General features: G+C 50.7%; 1 protein-coding gene across 16 annotated transcripts in view; it reads left to right on the top strand.

Annotated features, from left to right (window-relative positions):
• The window catches only part of DISP3 (dispatched RND transporter family member 3), a 117,532-nt gene that overhangs the window by 90,178 nt on the left and 9,579 nt on the right, over positions 1-17,775 (top strand). For 12 of the 16 annotated variants that reach the window (NM_001199176.2, XM_046903168.1, XM_046903167.1 and 9 more), the window contains 14 exons: positions 6,929-7,865; positions 8,759-8,978; positions 10,282-10,418; positions 10,535-10,669; positions 10,898-11,058; positions 11,276-11,415; positions 12,177-12,322; positions 13,747-13,908; positions 14,278-14,439; positions 14,947-15,069; positions 15,666-15,802; positions 16,455-16,636; positions 17,090-17,220; positions 17,329-17,504. In NM_001199176.2, the coding sequence (NP_001186105.2) occupies positions 6,938-7,865; positions 8,759-8,978; positions 10,282-10,418; positions 10,535-10,669; positions 10,898-11,058; positions 11,276-11,415; positions 12,177-12,322; positions 13,747-13,908; positions 14,278-14,439; positions 14,947-15,069; positions 15,666-15,802; positions 16,455-16,636; positions 17,090-17,220; positions 17,329-17,504 (2,940 nt within the window). In that variant the 5' untranslated portion in view covers positions 6,929-6,937. Of the gene's footprint in view, positions 1-952; positions 6,410-6,928; positions 7,866-8,758; positions 8,979-10,281; positions 10,419-10,534; positions 10,670-10,897; positions 11,059-11,275; positions 11,416-12,176; positions 12,323-13,746; positions 13,909-14,277; positions 14,440-14,946; positions 15,070-15,665; positions 15,803-16,454; positions 16,637-17,089; positions 17,221-17,328; positions 17,505-17,775 lie in introns of those variants that run through there. The other 4 variants (XR_006931964.1, XM_015296920.4, XM_015296926.4 and 1 more) reach the window with 3 other exon arrangements.

Genomic DNA, 17,775 nt, shown 5'->3' with positions numbered 1-17,775 from the left:
GCAGTAACCACGAGCAAATTATTTTCTCAGGAAATGAACGTTCTTCCTGTGTGTTAGTCAAGTTCTTGTGTTGGTTTACCTCTGAGACACCGAATGCACATCATGGCTTGATGCAAGCAAACCCCAGTGACATCTTTCTTTAAATAGTGCCAGTGTGGCAGTGCTTTGGAGTGAGCGTTTTGGTGAGCTGTGTGTGTCCTATTTTGGAGTTCTTTGGAAAACATCACTGATGAATGTGGTCGGTGGGCACGGTGAGGGTGGGCTGGGGTTGGATTTGGGGGTCTGAGAGGTGTTTTCCAACTGTAATGATTCCTACAATCACAGAAAGCAACGAAGATGTTGCTTTTGCTGCACACCGCTGCGTGGATCGCAGCTCTTCAACCAATCCCTCTCCTTTTTCTCCATATGCTGACATTGCATTCCCTTTCTCCAGCCCATCCTTTGTCCATGTGGCTGTTCGGGAGGTAGGAGCTGGGGGAGCTGATGTCCGTGCCATCTCTGTCACTCCTAGGCATTCCCAGAGCATCCCAGGTACTGGCCAGCAGGGCAGTGGTTAACACAGCTCTGTGGATTTGGCTCATTGCAGAGGTCGGATGTCTTTATCCAGCACAGAAGTTATGTTGCACGGTGATGGTTACGCTCGATGCTTCCACTCAAATTACGCTTGCAGAACAAAGTGTGGAGTTTGCAGTTTGTTGCACATCTGTGCCGTTCTGCGCTCTCTAAGAAATTGGGTATCTTGTTGTTTCAGACATACAAATGTCTCTTCTGTTTTTCTTTTATCCTTCCGATCTCCTGAGCACCTGCACCTGCCAGATGGGTGCTGCACCACCCCCTCCTCAGAGATGGTTGGGTTCAGCTCTGTGTGTTCAGCCCTCAGCCACTGTCGGGAGAGGCAGCGCTGAAAAAGCTCATGAGGAAATTAATAATTGTGCCTCTGAGCTACCAGGCTGGAGCAGCGTGCAGGAAATGAGGCGTGAGACCTCACGCTGCACAATGAGGAGAGAACAAGGAAGCGAATGGCTGCTGGGCTGGGGAAGCATCATCCATTGCATGCACTGGCAGAGGTCAGAGCCCCCGTGTTTGGGTGCTGGGCTTGGAAGAAAAACTGCACTGCAAAGCGTTTACAGAAGGAGAGCGAATTAAGGATGCTGTGTCAGCCCTGATTTTGGCATTTCCTGACTGGTGAGTGCTTGACTTTGCAGCTAATCTTTCCTCACTGTTTTTGGCTTGTAATTACGAGTAGGCCTAATCAGCACTTGCCAGACACCTGGAGCAGCAGGCAGGTGCTGTCAGGAGAGCTCGGTGGCACAGGTCAATGGAACCCACTGCTTCCTTCCTCTGCCAGGTGCTTTTCTGAGCCATGGTGAGAGCCTCTGTGAGGGGACAGATAGTCAGCAGGCAGAAAGGGGCAGTGTGTGAGTTAGTGCTGATTTCTTGCACAAAGCTGGGGGGCTCTGCCAGTCCTCCACCCTCTGTACAGCCACATCTATTATCTTGCCTCCTCTGGGCACACGAAATGGCAGAGAATAGAGTTTTATTGTATGTAGATACATGAAATGATGTTGTTGAACTTATTTCTTTTTCCCCCATCGTTACACTGCGATCCCAACAGCACTGTTGGGTCCTGATGTCATTCTGATCTGCGGTGCTGGGGTCAGGCAGTGGTTTTGTGCATCTTCTAAAGGGGGGAGGGGAAAATGCAAAGGGCCCAGAAAGAAAAGAGATGAAAACCTTGTCACTGCATTGTGCTGTGCAGCTGGAAAAGATCTGTTTGGTTAATAATGGAGGAGGCAGCCCGGCCAGCAGTTGAACCAACATCTTTTATTATCGTGTGCATCTCCAGGCTTGTATCACACTGAGACAGGCTCTGAGCTGTGTCCTTAGGCTGAATTAAGCTGCTGTTTGCAGGAGAGTTCTAGGAGATTCAGGGTCAGGAGCCCAGTGTGAGGTGTCCTGAGCCTGCTTTGCTTTTCTGGGAGTGCAGCACCTCTATAAGTCAGACCTCCAATTAAGGGGCCAGAAGTTGCACCTCGTACCTCCTGCTGCCTCATTTTTTTGCACTCATGAAAGGCAGTGAGACTTGTGCGTGTTGGCAGAGGGCATGGCAGCACTCGTTCACAGCTGTGTTGATAAAGGGAGAGCAGGGACCCGAGGCAGCCCTTCTTTGTTGTTTGTGTAACCGGTACTTCCCCAGCAGCCTTACTGACGCAAGCACAGAGGGAGACTCTGGGTCCTGAGTCTCAGCGTTGCTGCGGAGCACTGCTGTGGAGTGGATATGCATTAATGATGCCCTGCAGCCACCTTGCGTGGCCAGAGCTCAGTGCTGCGTCCTTCAGCATGACAGGGCCTGGGAGGCTCTTTGTCCATCCCTGCTATCAAGTGCACATCATTAGAGATGCGGCTTTTTTCCAGCAGCTGGATGCTCTTAGGATGATTTTGCAAGCACAAAGCCCGTTTCTCTCCCTCTTAGAGGAACTTTATATAGCTCATAAAGGGGCCGAAAGCTGCCTTTGGTAGGAACTCTGTGAGTTTTCAGGAATACAAATAGGATCACAGAGCTGCTGGCTCTGCTGTGAAAGCTTTGCCCATGGGAGAAACAAATGTGAAGTTTAATTATTCTGTCGATAGGAATCTCCCATATTACAGAAATTGTCTTCCCTCCCCTTCTAGCCTTGTGCTTTCTTTCCTTTTTTCTCTCTCGCTCGCTGATGCACAGGGCTTCTTTTTTCCTCTAAGAAGGAACAACTGAGTAATTGAAATGGAACACTGGTGAGGATTTTTTAATCTGAAAGTTGGCATTAATTAGTCAGGTCGGATGTAATTAGCTTCCTCATCTGTCACTGCCTCTCCCTGGCTTGTCAGTGACTTTCTTCTATCCTGGAATTCATCAGAAAGAAAGAATTGTCATGGGTGGTTTGCCTGGTTGGGGTGCAAGTGAGTGACAACACCCTCAGGGCTGATGGAGTCTGAGCTGGATTCCCCCATCTGCAGGCAGGGGCCAAACTCGTGCTAATCTTAGCTCTCACAGGTTTGGGTTTGTCCCTTCTATCTTGCTATATGCCAGGCTCACAGGAGATGTCATTATTTCAGCCCTGTTCTCCATAGCTCTGCAGTGTTTTAAAAGCTTCATTCATTACTCCAGTCAGACTGGGAGGTTGCAGCAAGGCATGAGGGATGCCTTGGTTAAATTGCTGAACAGGGAGTGTAGGGATGGAGGTGTTAGGATCATAGAGTCATCAGGGCTGGAAAAGACCTCTAAGATCATCCAGTCCAACCATCCACCTGCCACCAATGCTGCCTGCTCACCATGTCCCTCAGTGCCACATCTCCACATTCAACACCTGCAGGGACAGCGCCTCCACCACCTCCCTGGGCAGCTGTGCCACTGCCCGACCACTCTTTTGGAGAAGAAATTTTTCCAAACATCCAACATGAACCTCCCCTGGTACAATTTGAGGCCATTACCTCTCATCCTTGGTTCATCCATGACAGTCATCCCCTGGGCTGCGCAGTGCTGATGCCCGGTGTTCAGGCTGAGTTCAGATCTGGTGTGAGGTGGCCTCTGTGCTCCTTTGGACAGCAGAGCCCATTGCTACTGAAAAAAAATAGCTCTGACAAGGAGACCTTCCTTATCTTCTTTCTAGTCCACAGTGCTGCTTTGGCCACGAAGAGGCAGAACAAGTTGTCAGCTGGATCCTGGCGTTGTTGGCCCCTTCCATAAAGCTGTAGGTGTGCCAATGGACGGTGTGAGTCTCTTCATGGCCACGTGTCTCTTTTCTGCAATGGCTTTTCTGAGCCCACATCTTCAGATCAGGCTTTGTAGCATCTGGGCTGCGTGCTGACACTGCCTGTCAGTCCCAACCCAGAGGGCTCAGTGTGAAGGGTGGATGTGTTTTCATGTTATCTTTTTGGATTTCAGTAAGCCTTTCCAATACTACAGGATCTAGAAAAAATGTCCAGCATGCAGCCAGACAAAAATACAATGTGAAGGGTGAGCAATTGGCTGATGGGTTGGGCCCAAAGGGCTGTAGTAAATGGGGTTACATCAGACTTGGCCGGTCACTAGTGGAGTACCCCAGGATACAACGGAGCTGTCCCTAACACGGCTTTGTGGGGTTCTGCCCCATCTGCCTTCAATGGCATGGACTTGGGAAGCTGAACATGCCACATAGGGGCAGTGGGAGGCCTCCAGTTAACATTTACAGGAGGGTTTGCTGCTTATTCTGCAGAATCCTGCCTGCTTTTGACCTGTTATGAGCCCCTTTGCTTAGGAATGGGCAGGGGGAAGTCCAGCAAATCTCAGTGCCTACCCCAAGAGGCTGTCAGGGCCTCTTCTCGGAAGAAAGAGCTTCTGGGAGCGTTCTTATCCTCTTTTCCTTCCAACCCAAAAGTAAATCAGAGCTTTGGTTGGAGCTACAGAATTAGGTGCACAAATCCTGAAAGTGAAAAAGTAATTGGGCTATGCTTCAGCAGTGGGCATCCCTGGGTAGTATGGGAGGTGGGGGAGGGAAATGAAGCCAGCCCCAAGAAAAATCCGAGCAGAGAAAATGCATTTCACTCCTCCTGGCCGATTTCAGGGTTTATCTCCCCTGCCGATTCCATTTGCTGTGTGTTGGGTTGCAGAAGCTTTCATCCTGACCCAGGCAGGATCTGACGAAGGCGGTAGAACCAGACGAGTCCCAGGGGCAATGCTAAGTGGGCTGTGTCTGGCTTTGCAGCCAAATCATGCGGTAAACTCTTTTGAAGGGAGTTCAGAGCTGCACTGGAACGAGGGCAGGATGCACACAGATGCACACGGAGTGAGGCTGTCCCCTTCGGGGTAGCACAGCCTTCTCCTGCCAGGAGCACAGCGTGAACCCTCCACAGCTCTGACTCAGTTCTGATGTGGGTGCAGTCAATCCTGGGGCTTTTCCAGGATCTGATGCACTGGGGTTTGCATCAGAACTTGTACTTAGGGTAGGGGATAGCATGCTGTGGCCTTCGTATGTTGGGTGTGCCCACCTGTTGCAGTGGGGTTTTGCAGCTGCCATGAGAGTGAGTGAGGAGAGCCGTAAGAGACACCTGAGGCCTGATCCTCTTCCTTTAACAGAGGATTTAGATTTTGGTTAAAAAAGAGGATGGCACGATACTGCATCTGGTGGTTCGTTACTACCTGTCTCTCTTGCTTCCCTTTCTTGTCACGTGCAGGCTCTTCTGTTTCAGGATTACAATCCTCTCCCTCCTTCTCCCCACTAGCTCAATAAATGGGAAATGATTATGGCCCTTTACCTCTCTTTCTTTCTAAAAAGAGACTAAATATGCTTGATCAGGTCTTGCAGTAACTCCCATCTCTTGAAGGGGAGGCCAGGGTTGCGAGAGAAAGGGCAGCTGAGTGCAGTGGAAGTCACTGTGTTGTGAGGCAATTCCAGCTACAGATTAAAGCCACTGGTTGGCATTGGTGCTTCCCTCAGTGCGGGTAGGAACACAGAAGCTGAGCTCAAAGATTCTCCGTGGGCTGGGAGTGCTGTCCTGCAGGTGCTATCCAGGGCAGAATAAATCCTGTGGCCATTGTGCAAAGCCATAGGCTTCCTCTGGGCTGCCCTGAGTCAGGGGTCTCTGTGACTCTTGCTTCTTTGCACATCCCTCTTCTGCCAGGGAGCATTTCTGTCCCCCTTGCTTTTCCTGAGGACCCGGAATTAAGGGGAGCTGGCAATTCATCTGCTTGCAGATAGAAATCCTGTTAAATAGAAACACTCGCTAGGAGTAAAGCTCTTAAATTGCTTCTGGCCTGTGTGTAAATTGCTCGCAGCTCTCGAAGTGGAGCAACGAATTGAATGTGCTCATTCAGGGAGAGCGGTGTGAGGCTTTGCAGGAAGGCATGGCACTGTGCGGGGTGTTGCTCTTGGGGACCACCGCTGCTCGCTGGAGGTCTTCAGGAACATGAAGATGTGGCGCTGAGGGATGTGGTGGGGGTGGGTTGGGGTCAGATTTGGTGACCTTAGGGGTCTTTTCATCTAAGATCATTAATGATTGTATGATTTTATAATGGAGCCTAGAACCAGCCAGCTTCCTTCTAGCCTTCCTAGAGCAAGGAAGGGCATGAGGGAAGGCTGAGAGTTCAGCAAAGAGAGCACCTCCCAGCTCGAATCCTTTTCTATCCTGCCCAAGTGTGAGCTGATCCGGGAAAGAATTTCTTGCTCGTTCCCTGGGGGCTGTGTCTGCTTTTGCAATCTGGATGTTCTGTACCGCTCCATTAACAATAGCCATAAACAATAGCAGGGCTGAGGATGTTTCTCTTGGAGATCCCTGCGTGAGCCCGGGGTCATTCAGCCTTTCCCTTCCTGCTCTGCTGAACAGGGATCCTGTAGGGTCACAGTCAGAGCTCTGTGGAATCAGTCTGTGCCAACATCCACATCTGCAGGCACAGGTATGTGAGATTTCTACATGTGTACAGTGCATGCTTTGTGGGAAATGCAGCTATAAATACCTGGGGGAAAATCTATTGTCCATTTTAATGAGAAGAGGATAGAGTCTCTTGTTTTTACATCTAGTAGCTTGAGCTGTTCCTGATTGTGAGAACAAGGTTCTCTAATTAATTAACGCACTGTGAAGCCCCTGGCGTTGCTATGCTGGTATTCCTGGAGCCACACAGAGCCCCACGGGGCCCTGTGACTGTTGTTTGAACTCCTCCTGCTCTGGTTCCTCTGTTAGATGAGCTGTGGGGTGCTCCATAAGCAGCTGCTCTTTCAGTGGTTGCGATGAATCTGCATGGTCCAAAAGGACTCGTGTGTTATTGTCAAGGGTGCAGGGTTGGGAGAGCCCCAGCTCTGTTGCTGAGACCCTTTGGTGGTCCTCTGTACCCACATCTACTTCTGATAGCCACCCAGCTGGGCCTGGTGTCCCCATTGCAGGAGCACTGCTGACTATTTCTCTCCCCTTCTTGCAGACGCTGGACATGGACACAGAGGATGACCCCTTGTTGCAAGACGCCTGGCTGGATGAGGAGGACGAAGAGGTTGCCTTCAGCTCAAGGAAGAGGCGGGAGGGTGCTCTGTTGTGTGGCAAAAGCTCCTGCAGGGTCAGGCCTCTACGTGTCACGCTGCCAGTCAGTGGCTTCTGGAATATCGTAGGCTGGATATTTACTAACCCATACTGCGCTGGCTTCATCCTTTTCCTGGGCTGTGCCATCCCTGCTGTGCTTGCTGTTGTCATGTTCCTCCACTACCCAGCACTGGACATTGATATTTCCTACAACGCCTTTGAGATCCGTAACCATGAGTCCTCGCAGCGCTTCGACGCGCTCGCCTTGGCCCTCAAGTCCCAGTTTGGGTCATGGGGGAGGAACCGCCGTGACCTGGCTGACTTCACCTCCGAAACCCTGCAGAGGCTCATCTTTGAGCAGCTCCAACAGCTGCACCTCAACGCTTCCCACCTGCAGGTCAGCACACGGGCCAAGCGCAGTGCCCCACAGGGCAGGACCAGCTCCCCTGAGCCCCGTGCCCACCCACACCCAGGAAACGAGACGTCCCGCGTCACGAGGGGAGCCCCGCGCTGGGACTACTCCAACACTTACATCAGTGCCAACACGCAGACGCACGCACATTGGCGCATTGAGCTCATCTTTCTGGCCCGGGGGGACTCTGAGAATAACATCTTCACCACGGAGCGCCTGGTTACCATCCATGAGGTTGAACGTAAGATCATGGATCACCCTCGCTTCCGGGAGTTCTGCTGGAAGCCCCATGAGGTCCTGAAGGACCTGCCCTTGGGCTCCTACTCCTACTGTTCCCCTCCCAGCTCCCTCATGACCTACTTCTTCCCCACGGAGAGAGGAGGGAAGATTTACTATGATGGCATGGGACAAGACCTTGCTGATATCCAAGGTGAGCTGAGTGCTGTGGGCCAGGGCTGGTGAGGTCAGGACATATGCAAAGTCATGAAATCATAAAGGTTGAATAAGACCACTAAGATCATCTAGTACAACCATCAACCCATCCCCACCATGCCCACTAAACCATGTCATACAGGCCCCAGCAGGAGAGCAACAGGGCCGAGTGAAGGGGAATCATACATTGTACAGTTGTCTTCCAGACCTTCTCTCATGTGAAAGAGAAGAATTGGAAGAATATCAGGCCTTGGATGGACAATAGGGATGAGTTTCCCTGCACTGCGGAACAGAAGAAAGAGGTCTGTGGGTTGCTCTGAAAAGCATGAAAGGCAGCTTGTGAGTCACCAGCTGTCTGTAAGGAGAAGAGGAGGAGGGCCCTATCTCCTCCTCCCAGCTCCATACCCTGCAGGATGCCCCTCCAGCAGAGTAGAGGTGGTGAGGAGGTGAATCATAAGGCCGTGGGTGTGATGCGGCTGTGGGATGGAGCATCCATCTGTCTCCCCAGCACAGGATGTAGCTGGTAACTGTCCAGGAGCCATGCTGGGAGCAGGCAAAGGCTGAGCTCCATCTGCTCCAGCATGAGTAATAGTTCTGTTACCAAAACAGGAAAGAGCCCGGTTCTGAGTTTTTTCTGGCATGAGCTCAAGGGAACTTGGGTTCTGGAGGCAGAGGGATTGTCTCTTACTCAGAACTGGCTTGCTCTGGTCTTCATGATGTGCTTAAAGAAATGGAGTCTGCACCTTACGTCTTAACTCCCTGATCTTTTCTTTCATATGCAGTTAATCGTATTACCATAGTCAGTGACTACAGTCCCAGCTCTCCTTTGTTAGACTCTGTGCCTTGCCAAGCTCAGCAGGACCTAACATGAGTGGTGCTTTTCTCCTGCAGGGTCCTTGGAGCTGGCCATGACCCACCCCGAGTTCTACTGGTATGTAGATGAGGGTTTGTCTGCTGAGAACAAGAAGAGCTCCCTGCTGCGGAGCGAGATCCTCTTTGGGGCACCACTGCCCAACTACTACTCAGTGGAGGATCGCTGGGAGGAGCAGCGCCACAAGTTCCAGAACTTTGTCGTCAGCTACGTGGCCATGCTGGCCAAGCAGAGCACGAGGTGAGGGTGTGTGCAGGCAGGGAGGAGACAAGGGCAGGGAAGGACAGAGGCTGGAGAAGAGGATGCTTGCTAAAGGGATGGCTGGAGGAAGGAGTAAAAATATCTTCAAAGTTGGGCTCTGGCACAGTGCTGTGAGTGGAAGTGGGGAACAGAAAACCATTTACACACTTCCCTTCAGTGCCACTTCCTACTGCAGCAGCATGTCAGGGATATCAGAGATGGTGACAGCAAGGCAAAGATTGAATCTAGTGCCTGCCTTTCTGCTCAGCCTCTGTCTGATGTGGGGTCTGTTTGCTTCTGTCTCAGAAATCCAATTCCACTGACTCCAGCAGAGCTGCTACTCTGTGTTCCTGCTCTAAATTTGGCCTCAGCTAGTCTGATGCAGGGAATGAAGTGGCCCTTAGTCAAGGCATCAACCTGTGGGCAAAATCTGCTTCAGGAAATGCAGACATATTTCACCACCTGGTCTTGCAGGGCTCTTGTTGAAGAGAGCTTTGCTCTGTGCTTGTGGAAGAGAAAGGGTAAAACAGAGGTCAAAGAAAAAGGGTAGATCAGTATCCGGAGAGCTGGGGGAAGGCACTGCAACTTCTCAATCTCCAGCTCTCTACTATTCTGAGTCTCAGTAGTTCCTGGAATGAAGGGACACTCATCTTCAAAAGCAGAGTGAAATGCAGCCAGCCCTTGTTAGCCCTGAGAGCATCCGCAGTGTTCCCAGCAATGGGCTGGCACTGTGGGCTGCAGCCAGTAGAAGCCAAAATGGAATTGGGGCTGAGGCTCAGTTCGGAAGCTCGGATTCCCAGTTGTCTCCTATGATGCAGTGCTGTGGTACTCCTGCTTAAATTGTCTTGGATTACTTCTGCTCAGAGTCTGCTTCCAGAAGCAGAGGCTGCTAAATCATATGGTTCCTGATGAGCTCTAACTCTGCCTGCATCCACTGGTTATTACCTTTGTGCTTAACATAAAAAGCAATGATTAGGATTCTAGATGGAATCAGCTTTGGAAGCTTCAGAAGCTGTTTGCTGACAGCAGGAAGTCTATTAGTTCCACAGACCCACCACACACTGGAGGAATTCTAAAAATATTAGACCTGCTCTTTTATTTTTCTCCCTTCTTCTGTGAATTTCACCTCCAGCAGGAGTCTAGTCCAACCTGCTCTCACTGCTCTGAGCAGTTTATAGAGTTCATGGGAGCAGTGACATCCTTTGGCCCCAAGGCAGATGATGTGCTTTGTTAAATCCCCTCACACTGCTCCCTTTGCACTCAACTCTGCCTACTCTTCTTCCTTCCTACCTTCCCACCCTAGCAAAGTCCAGGTGCTGTATGGAGGGACGGATTTGTTTGACTATGAAGTGAGAAGGACTTTCAACAATGACATGTTGCTGGCCTTCATCAGCAGTAGCTGCATAGCTGTCCTGGTTTACATCCTTACCTCCTGCTCAGGTAGGCTCGGAGTCCAGTGTGCCCTGTTAGTGCCCCAGCAGGGCAGGTGGGAGGTGTCTATTCTCCCTGGGGATGGCCATCACTGGTGTATTTTCCATCTTGCTTTCCTTCTGCAGTGTTCCTGTCATTCTTTGGCATCGCCAGTATTGGGCTGAGCTGTCTGGTGGCTCTGTTCCTGTACCACGTTGTTTTTGGGATCCAGTACTTGGGCATACTCAATGGTGTAGCTGCCTTTGTCATTGTGGGGATTGGTAAGCATGTTCTTGTTCAGACATACCTGTGCTGCCTTGCCATAATTCCTGCATGCAGGAGAGAGGAAGGTGATGGAAACAAATGCAGGTCAAATTTTCAAGCCCATTGCCTCAATTATGTGTAAGTGGGGGATCTTCAGATCAGAAGCTCAGGGGAAATGAGAATCTCATCACGTGTCCCTATAGCGTAAGCAAAGTACCAAACTCTCCCTCCTTTCTTTTCCCTAGGGGTTGATGATGTCTTTGTGTTCATCAACACCTACCGCCAAGCCACCCACCTCAAAGACCTGCGGCTGCGCATGATCCACACTATCCAGACAGCAGGGAAGGCCACCTTCTTCACTTCCCTGACCACGGCCGCAGCTTATGCTGCCAACATCTTCTCTCAGGTACACTGCAGTTGTGGGACTGGGGGCTTTCTATTCCTGTCAGAGGCCCTAAAAGAGAGGGACGCTGACAGCCTCTGAATCAGCTCCATGCCAAGTTTGCTGACTATGACTAAGATCAGCATGAGCTATTTTCAGGCTCCTCCAGATATCTTTTTGTCTCTCTGCATCTCCCTCCCTGGCACTTCTCTGATCCCAATCCCACGTTCTCTTCATGTAGATCCCAGCTGTGCATGACTTTGGACTCTTCATGTCGCTGATTGTGTCCTGCTGCTGGGTGGCTGTGCTCTTCACCATGCCAGCTGCTCTCGGAATATGGACCCTTTATGTGTCCCCACTAGAGAGCTCCTGCCAAAACAGGTGAGTCCTGAGTTTTGTGAGTGGGAAGTTGTTGTGGAGCACGTCACCAAGACAGCATGCAAATCCTTACCTAATCCTCTCCATCATTCTCATCCCCCTTGACTTCCCCATACACTGATAGTCTCTAACATGAGAGAAATTCAACATTGACCCTTCCAGATGGGAGCAAAAATAGAAGGACCAAGTCCCAGTCTCATTCCCCTTGAAGAAAGCATACGTACCACTTTGGGGGCAGATTCAGCAGTGTCAGTCATTTCACTTTGTTAAATCTCATGGAGTGTGGGAGCCATCTTTGTCTTCGTTGCAGAGCCACATCCCCGAGCTGTGGACACACAAGTCCAGCACGGCAGACAGACCAGTGTTGCTCCTGCCTGTGAGCACAAGCAGTGCATGCAGATTCCTGTTTGGAAGTCAGCGCGTTTCCCTTCCCTTGCTCTTTAGCAGTGCAGATGACCTGGCCTGATTTAATTCATTAGCAGGGAGATGAACTGCTGAAACTTCCGTCACTCAATGCCCAACGTGTGTGGCTCAGCTCTGTTTATTCAGCCCAGACTGCTGCTGCTTTGCCATAGCAGCTCAGCCCCTGACCTCTCAGCACTTAGCAATAGAAATAGAACACAGCACTGCATCTTGTTGCCTTTCCGAGTAATTGGAGCAGTCTGCTGCTGTTTTCCTTCTTGCTGATGGAGGCCAGTGGTAACTGTTTGCAGGGTACCTGACTCAAAGCTCATGCCTTTGTGTCCTTTCCTGCCCCAACCCAGCTGCAGTCAGAAGTGCACCAAGAAGAGCACTTTGCACCTGGCTGAAGATCTCTTTGTTGCCTCAGAGGGCACCTCCAGAGCAGGCCGAGAGACGCTGCCTTACCTTGATGATGACATCCCACTGCTCAGTGTGGAGGAGGAGCCTGGTATGTGCCTGTTGTGTAGTGCCATCTGGGTGACCGTGCTGACTTTTTAGTCCTGGAGCTTTTCTGGGTTGTTACTCAGTTTCCTTACTTTAAAGCAGGAGGTAATGCTGTCACAGAAGGTTGTAGGGGTCTGCACTCTCTTCTGGCTGCAAGCTGCCTTGAAATCTGCAGCAGCTGTGGATGCATGGCTTGCTCATTGCTTTGCTAATCCTCTTGGGTCTAACATGAATTGTATTTTCTGTCTGGAATCACTAATCACTGAATAGATGTTTCATGGCTACATCCAATCCCTAGCGCCAGGACAGCTCACCTTCAAGTAAAGGATGTTTTCCCCTCTTCCCTACTGCTCAGGGCATTGCATTTGAGAAGCAGGCATAGAATACTGCTCTCCATCATCACCTCCTCAGAGCACCTTCTCCCTGTGGCAAGGAAAGGGCAATGACTTGCCTGGACAACACAGGCAATCTAAAAAAAAGTGCCTAGAAATGTCCTATCACTTGTTAGCAGGAAATGTGCCTTCGAGCTCTGATTGGAGATAAAGGTGCTAACAGGATCATGCTCTCTTAAAACTTGCTAGGATCTCTTCCTTTTAAAACCTGTGATGGAAGTGGTGTGGGCAGTGGGTAGTTTTCACACCTAGCAGCAAGCTGGAACTGGAGGCACATGTATCCGTGGCTGAGAGCCCATCAGTCCCATGGCAGTGCACAGACCTTCTCCCTGTAGATATGTATACAACTGTGCTTTGGCTCTGCATTGCAAGAGTGTCTTCTTAGTATGCCAGGGACACATGCAATGGTAATGTATGGAAATCACTCCTTCCCTTCTGAGCAAACAGCAGAATGCTTCTCTCTGAGGGCCCCTGGGCATCAGCTTACTCATGAAGTAACAAAGCAGCTTGTTCCGGTTGGTGACCAAGCATGGTTTGTGTGTCAGCTGTGCAGCACAGCAGGCAGTCCTTGACCCCGTTACAGCAAATGAGTGTTTCTCACCTGTAGGGAAGGGGCAGTTCCCCAGGCATCCCTGAGCTGGAGTGGAGGGATCGTGTTGGAGCCCGGCTGCAGTCAGGGAGAGGTGAGCTGTGTGTAATCAGCTCCAAGACATACTCAGTGGAACAGAGGGACAAACTCTGCTTGGCCCAAGAAGCACACAGTGTCCCTGTAGCCATATGCACAGTGTTTGTGAGATCTGGCAGAGGAGGAGCAGCCTGAAGCATGGCTTTGGACTGAGCTATGCATTTAGTAGTGTAGCTGTCACATGGCAATGACTTGCCAAAGATGCTTCCAATGACATCCTGGGCAAGTCTCTGCCTGTGTCTCATCCCATCACCTTAGCAGTGGGTCCTAGAACACATCACAGAAGGAGATTTTGTGAAAGATGAGGAAACACTCGTGACACTGACACATGCCTTTGATTTCTCTTTCTAGTCTCTCTGGAAATGGGGGATGTTCCCTTGGTATCTGTGATGCCAGAAAATCTGCAGCTGCCTGTGGAGAAGAGCAACCGAGGTCATCTGATAGCTCATCTCCAGGAGCTTCTGGAGCACTGGGTGCTGTGGTCTGCAGTGAAGAGCAGATGGGTGATTGTGGGTAAGGAGGAAAGGGGGTTATTCCAGCCTCCTGGGTTTTAGAGGGTTTGACAGCATCACAGGCAGTATCCAAGCCATGATTATTAGTGACAAGAGATTGAGAAAGAGGGCATAATGGATGGTTTCTAACACAGTTGATAAGTGTCATCAGACCAGATAGTCCCTAAGGGAACTTCGTGAGGAACTTGGAGACTTCTCCATCCCTCTCCTTTCACTCAGATCTGAAATGGCAGGTCCTCATGGGATTATCCAAGCACAGGGCTCTAGTGCTGTTCCTTTCTCTTCCTTCCTCCATGTCTCTGCTAACTGTATCATAAGAGGAAGATTTGTGCAGGGTTTCCTGTGCACTCATCTGGGCTTTTCTTTGCAGGGCTCTTTCTTCTTGTTTTGCTCCTGTCCATATTCTTTGCCAGCCGCCTCCGCCCAGCTAGCCGTGCTCCAGTCCTGTTCCGGCCAGACACCAACATCCAGGTGCTGCTAGATCTGAAATACAACCTGAGTGCTGAGGGCATCTCCTGCATTACCTGCTCAGGTGAGAGTGCTGCTCTTCAGGCTGCAGGCCCTAGGCTGGGGGACGTGGAACATGAAAGTGAGAGCTATGTTTTTCATGGCTCATTGGATACTGAATGGATGCTGTTGAAGGGAGGTGCATACTCTGAGTAGGATGGTGGTGTTGCCTGTAGGAGTTGAGTATTTTGAAGAGCTGCTTTAGCCACGAGCTGCCTGAGTTTTTCTGCTAGAGCTAATAACATTGAAGTCTAGCAAAACCAACTACTGCTCACAAGGGACTGTGCCAATGACCAGTCTGAGGTCTGTGGCTCTGTGCTCCCTGCTTGGGATTTGATATTCAATAGTAGAGTATCTGAAGTGTTACCTACTCAACTGAGTAGCATGCACAGTGATCACAGAATCATTAAGGTCAGAAAAGACCACCAAGATCATCCAGTCCAACCATCAACCCATTGCCACCACACCCACTAAACCGTGGCCTCTTGCTGTGTCATTCACTGTTTCCTCCCTGAGTAACCTTGTGGGACAGGTTTGTTTCAGGAAAAGCCCCACAGTTTGCAGAACAATTTCCGAACATCCTTGGAAAAAAAGAAGAGAGGCTCTGCATCACCCTGGGGAAGCAAAGGGAGCATAAGTGATACAGGGCAGCAAGGTAAGCAGGGCATGAGGACATATATTTTGGCCACATTTGTTTAAAAAAAGAAAAGAAATCATGCAACCTCTGAATAACTGATATGGAATAATTTTCTTCTGACATGTCTGTGCTGAGCCCTGGCTTGGTGCTGGATCATTACCATGCCCCCTCCCCCTGAATGCCTACTGTTCTTCAGCACAGGGTCCTACAGTCCAGGTGGCAGTACAGTCTAGTGACAAATCCCTGTGGTCTGCCTAGTGTGAGCACAGGGCTGGGAGCTCAGACCTTTTGCATCCCTGTCCTGTGTCACAGCCTTGTTGGCAGGCCATAAAGGGAGTAAATTCAGCTTGCTCTGCAGGGGATTTTGAGGATAAAAGAGTTATTGGGCCAGGTCCTGAGCTGACATGAATCAATAAGCCATCAGGAATTACTGCAGCTCAGGATATATTTGTGAAAGCCTTTGAAAGGTGTGCTGTGCTGCTAGAAGGCTGTGCCTGCTGCCCCAGAGGAGACAACAGACCAGAAGAAAATCTCTTCCACTGCTGCCCATGTCTGTAAGATTTGCTGAACGAGCAGTACCACAGGCCCTCATGCTCTCCCTCTGTTTTCTGCAGATCTGCAGGGTACTGTGTATATCTCCAAGTCCAGAAGCAAGGGGAGACCAGCCATCTACAGATTCTCTCTCAATGCCAGTATCCCTGCCCCCTGGCAGATGGTGTCACCAGGAGATGGAGAGGTGCCTTCATTCCAGGTGAGTCAGTCCAGGGATGGTGGACCCCTCTATCAAGAGTGCAGCACTCAGCAGGTGAGCACAAGAGCCTCCTGTCACTCCACAGGGCCCTGGGTAGCTCAGGGTGAAGGGCATTGCAGCAAGGGATCTAGCACAGAGGGCATTGCTAGAGGTGACGCCTTGCACTGCCCCAGTATTGGTCTGTTGCAGCTGCAATGTGACTGTCAACAATGAGAGCAGAAGTGTGGGTGTCTGTGGGGATCAGATGATTGCTGGCATCATCAGCTGAGCTCAATTTAGTAGAAACTGCAACTGAGACAGCTGCATTCCCACTGCCTCCTTCTGTCCATACACAGACAGCTGGTGAGCAGGCAGCACTGCTTGTGCACGTGTTGGGCACAGACACCCCCAGCAGAATTCTTTTTCATTTCTCCCTTATCCTGAACAGAGCAGCCACCATCCAGCTTGGGCACAAAGAATGGGGGTGGCAAGGGGTCCCATCACACACACCCTGGGAAGGAGGCAGGCTGGGGACTGGCTGGGTTTGTTCCTACAGTGCTCATTCTGTATGGTTGTGCCAGTGCCCTGGGAGGAGGGGAGTGTGTGATGCTAACATGTGACAGGCTGCAACCTTGTGGAGTTAAGTGTCTGTTTTCATTAATCCATTGCTTAGGTGTATAGAGTGCCTTTCGGTAACTTCACCAGGAAGCTGACAGCTTGTGTGTCCACAGTAGGGCTGCTTAAGCAGACGAGCCCCAGGAAGTGGATGATGACTACCTTGTCCTGTGATAGCAAGAGAGGCTGGAAGTTCGACTTCAGTTTCTACGTGGCCGCCAAGGAGCAGCAGCGAACACGGTAACACTCCAAAGCCTACTTCTGGCCAGGCAACAGACACAGTGCACCTGAGTGGTTGAAGCAGGATGCCTCATGTCCCATGCCAGTCCTGCTCTCAGTGGGAGACATGCCTGGCTTTAGGCCTCTTTGCTGCACATATGCCCCACTTTGCCAAGTTATTTTGCAGACCCACAACACCACCAACACTGGTCAGAGGCATGCCAGATGCAGGATTGTCACTGTGGGTCTCCTTGCATGTCAAAAAGAAATTGCAGATTTTTGTCTTGCCCTTACCCAGCTGAAGCCTTGGGCTGAGCAGGCAGCACACAGTGCACAATGGCTAGGGATCCAAGTCTGGAGCTGTGCAGCTTTTCCTTCCCTTTGTCCTTGAGAATGTCTGTTTCCATGTAGTGCTGTGGAGACATCATCCATATTACCTGTGCCCTACCATAACAAACTCTCTTTCCTGCACAGGAAGCTGTATTTTGCCCAATCGCACAAGCCTCCTTACCATGGCCGAGTGTGTGTGGCACCTCCTGGTTGTCTTCTCAGCTCCAGCCCAGATGGACCCACCAAAGGCATCCTTTATGTTCCCAGTGAGAAAGGTGAGCTGGTGAGGACCTGTTCAGCCATGCCTTGTTGCTGGCGATGCTAGAGACTCAGCTGGGTTTTTTGCCTTCAGATGTAACCTTTCTTTCTTCTGCATTTGATAGCAGCACCCAAAGCAAGGCTCTCGGCGACTTCTGGGTTTAATCCTTGCATGAACATGGGCTGCGGGAAGCCAGCAGTGAGACCGCTGGTAGACACAGGAGCCATGGTGTTTGTCGTCTTTGGCATCCGAGGGGTGAATCGTACAAAGAACTCAGACAACCACGTCATTGGAGACATGGTACACGAATGCTGAACGGCCAGCCTGGGACTGATGAGAGAAGGAAGGGTCTCCCTGGGTGGTATTTAGTTATTCCCTGCAGCCCAGGTAGTGCGGTCCAGCAGTCTGGACAGATGGAGGTAGCAGCACTGCGATGAGCCAGAAGCACACTCTGTACAGAACATTCCCAAATAACGGGCATGAAGAAGCCCTTTCCTGAAATTGCTTCAGACTGTTCAGGAAATCCCTTTCTGAGTGCAGTACCTAACCTTCTAATTTAGAGTCTAAATCT

This window comes from Gallus gallus, chromosome 21 (assembly GCF_016699485.2).
Source record: "Gallus gallus isolate bGalGal1 chromosome 21, bGalGal1.mat.broiler.GRCg7b, whole genome shotgun sequence".
In the NCBI taxonomy this organism is placed as follows: Eukaryota; Metazoa; Chordata; class Aves; order Galliformes; family Phasianidae; genus Gallus; species Gallus gallus.
The sequence above is the reverse complement of the archived record's forward strand: the minus strand, read 5'-3'. Positions and strand labels throughout refer to the sequence as shown.